The sequence below is a fragment of the Monopterus albus genome, unplaced genomic scaffold (genome assembly GCF_001952655.1).
Source record: "Monopterus albus unplaced genomic scaffold, M_albus_1.0 scaffold768.1, whole genome shotgun sequence".
NCBI classification, from domain to species: domain Eukaryota; kingdom Metazoa; phylum Chordata; class Actinopteri; order Synbranchiformes; family Synbranchidae; genus Monopterus; species Monopterus albus.
Genome location: NW_018128648.1, coordinates 19,757 through 22,868, shown reverse-complemented (window position 1 = coordinate 22,868; position 3,112 = coordinate 19,757). Strand labels below are relative to the sequence as shown.

Here is a 3,112-nt window from a genome sequence, read left to right as displayed (position 1 = left end):
TTACATATTACCTCTGGAACCTTGTTTGTTGTTAACCACTACATTGTTCCCTGCAGACATCCAGCACCTACTGGTGATTAAAGAAGAGGACCCCCTTCTGGAGAGCTGCAGTCTGGACCAGGAGGACCCAGAGCCCCCACATATTAAAGAGGAAGAGGAGGAACTCTGGACCAGTCAGGGGGCAGAGCAGCTGCAAGGACTGGAGGAGGCTGATGACACCAAGTTCCCACCCATTAATGTCCATTTGAAGACTGAAGTGGATGAGGAGGACACCAGTCTGGACCGGGAGGACCGAGATCTCCACCACATGAAAGAGGAAGAAGAGGATCTCTGGACCAGTCAGGAGGCAGAGCAGCTGCAAGGACTGGAGGAGGCCGATGACACCAAGTTCCTGTCCACTGCTGTTCATGTGAAAACAGAAGAGGATGAGGAGAGACCTCAGTCCTCACAGTCTCTTCAGTGTCAGACTAAGGAGGAGCCTGGAGCCAAGAGCTCAGCTGGACAGACTTATTTCAACGGCTTTGAGTGTGGGAAAGGGTATAACTGCAAGGAACACATGAGCATCCACACAGGAGAGAAACTTTTTGCTTGTGGTAATTGTGAGAAAAGATATACTGCACAGGGGAAGCTTAAGTTGCATATGAGAGTCCACACAGGAGAGAAACTTTTTGGTTGTGATCACTGTGGGAAAAAATGTACCACCCAAGCAGATCTTAAAAAGCATATAAGAGTGCACACAGGAGAAAAACCTTTTGGTTGTGATGCTTGTGGGAAAAGATTTGCCCAGCGGGGGCATCTTAACCTCCACATAAGAGTTCACACAGGAGACAAACCTTTTGGTTGTGATGCTTGTGGGAAAAGATTTATCACACAGGGAAAGCTTAAGTTGCATATCAGAGCCCACACCGGAGAGAAACGTTTTGGTTGCAGTCACTGTGGGAAAAAATGTACCACCCGGGCAGATCTTAAAAAGCACATAAGAGTCCACACAGGCGAAAAACCTTTTGGTTGTGATGCTTGTGGGAAAAGATTTGCCCAACTATGGCATCTTAAAAGGCATATCAGAGTCCACACAGGAGACAAACCCTTTAGTTGCGGTGAGTGTGGGAAAAAATTTACCACACAGGGGAATCTTACCGATCACATGAGATTCCACACAGGAGAGAGACCTTTTAGCTGTGATGAATGTGGGAAAAGATTTACCACACAGGGGACTCTTAAAAATCACTTGAGACTCCACACAGGAGAGAAGCCTTTTATTTGTGGTGAGTGTGGGAAAAGATTTGCCACACAGGGGAATCTTAAAGATCACATGAGAGTCCACACAGGAGAAAAACCGTTTGGTTGTGGTGCTTGTGGGAAAAGATTTACCCAACTGTGGCATCTTAAAAGGCACATGAGAGTCCACATAGGAAACAAACCTTTTGTTTGTGGTGAGTGTGGGAAAACATTTACCCAACAAGGATATCTTAATCTGCACATGAAAGTCCACACTGGAGAGAAGCCGTTTGGTTGTGGCGATTGTGGGAAAAGATTTACCCAACGTGGACATTTTAATCTCCACATAAGAGTCCACACAGGGGAGAAACCTTATGGTTGTGATGGTTGTGGTAAAAGATTTATTACACAGGGAATGCTTAATTTGCATGTGAGATCCCACACAGGAGAGAAAATTTTTGGCTGTAGCGATTGTGGGACAAAATGTAACACCCGCGCAGATCTTAAAAGGCACATAAGAGTCCACACAGGCGAAAAGCCTTTTGGTTGTGATGCTTGTGGGAAAAGATTTATTACACAGGGGAAGCTTAAAATCCACATGAGAGTTCACACAGTAGAGAAACCTTTTGGTTGTGATGCTTGTGGGAAAGGATTTACCACACAGGGGCAACTTAAGCTGCACATGAGAGTCCACACAGGTGAAAAACCTTTTGTTTGTGGTTATTGTGAAAAAGCATTTTCTGCACAGTGTAAGCTTAAGCTACACATAAGAGTTCACACAGGCGAAAAACCTTTTGTTTGTGGTTATTGTGCTAAAAGATTTACCACACAGTGGAGGCTTACGGTACATATGAGAGTCCACACAGGAGAGAAACCTTATGGCTGTGGTGATTGTGGGAAAAACTTTACCACACAGGGTCATCGTAGAAAGCACATGAGAATCCACACAGGAGAGAAACCTTTTTCTTGTGGTGATTGTGGGAAAAGATTTACCACACAGTGTGATCGTAGAAAGCATATGAGAGTCCACACAGGAGAGAAACCGTTTGGTTGTGATGACTGTGGGAAAGAATTTACCCAAAGGGGGAATCTTAAAAGGCACATGAAAGTCCACACAGGAGAGAAACCTTTTGGTTCTGGTGATTGTGAGAAAGGATTTACCTCACAAAGAAATCTTAAAAAGCACATTGGCGTTGTAACAAACTTGGCAGTAGATGGAGTACTGAACAAATAGCCTCTTTTCAGTTGGAATTCACACAAGAACAGCAAGAATGTTTACAAAGAGCAGCAAGAGGAGCTGGGAGAGAGGAAAATTATTAAAATGCTATGGCAGAATACATAAAGTAGAAAAGTTGAGATAATCAGAAGATGATTTGTGTGTTTTTTTTTAAAGTCAGTGAATGTGCAAGAAAAAAATTAAGGGATTGTATTGAAAAAGGTGCATTTAGAAGTCTAAAGTACATTCAGAATCTAAATTGTAGAAAGTGAAAATGCTGAATCATGGAGAAAAGGGAAGTAAGACACATCCATACAAAAGAGGAAGTGCTGTGGTTTGTGTGACAGAGAAAGGACACAGAGTTTTAAGGAAAGTAGAAAATTGTGGTTTCATGTATAAAGTAACGATTCATTCATACATTTTCTACCACTTAGTCCCTGAACGGGGTCACGGGGGGCGGAGCCAATCCCAGCCAGCAATCGGGCGAAGGCGGGGTAAACCCTGGACAGGTCGCCAGTCCATCGCAGTAAAGTAACGATTTGACTGATAATTAATGTTTGATCAATGCCTAGTCTGTTTAGTCAAGTATTGTATTCAAAATATAAAGATCCATGTTTTGATTTTAAGGCATTGATAGTTTTGCGTAATCAGGGTGTAATTCTGATTTGTTTAGCTGAA

The 3,112-nt window shown here is 43.2% G+C and overlaps 1 protein-coding gene across 1 annotated transcript; it reads left to right on the top strand.

Annotated features, from left to right (window-relative positions):
- Nucleotides 1–48: 48 nt before the first annotated feature.
- On the top strand, nt 49–2,909 carry LOC109953555 (zinc finger protein 260-like). Its single transcript, XM_020589032.1, has one exon. The coding sequence runs from the start codon at nt 308–310 to the stop codon at nt 2,450–2,452; it is 2,145 nt and encodes a 714-aa protein (XP_020444688.1). The 5' UTR covers nt 49–307; the 3' UTR covers nt 2,453–2,909.
- Nucleotides 2,910–3,112: the final 203 nt, after the last annotated feature.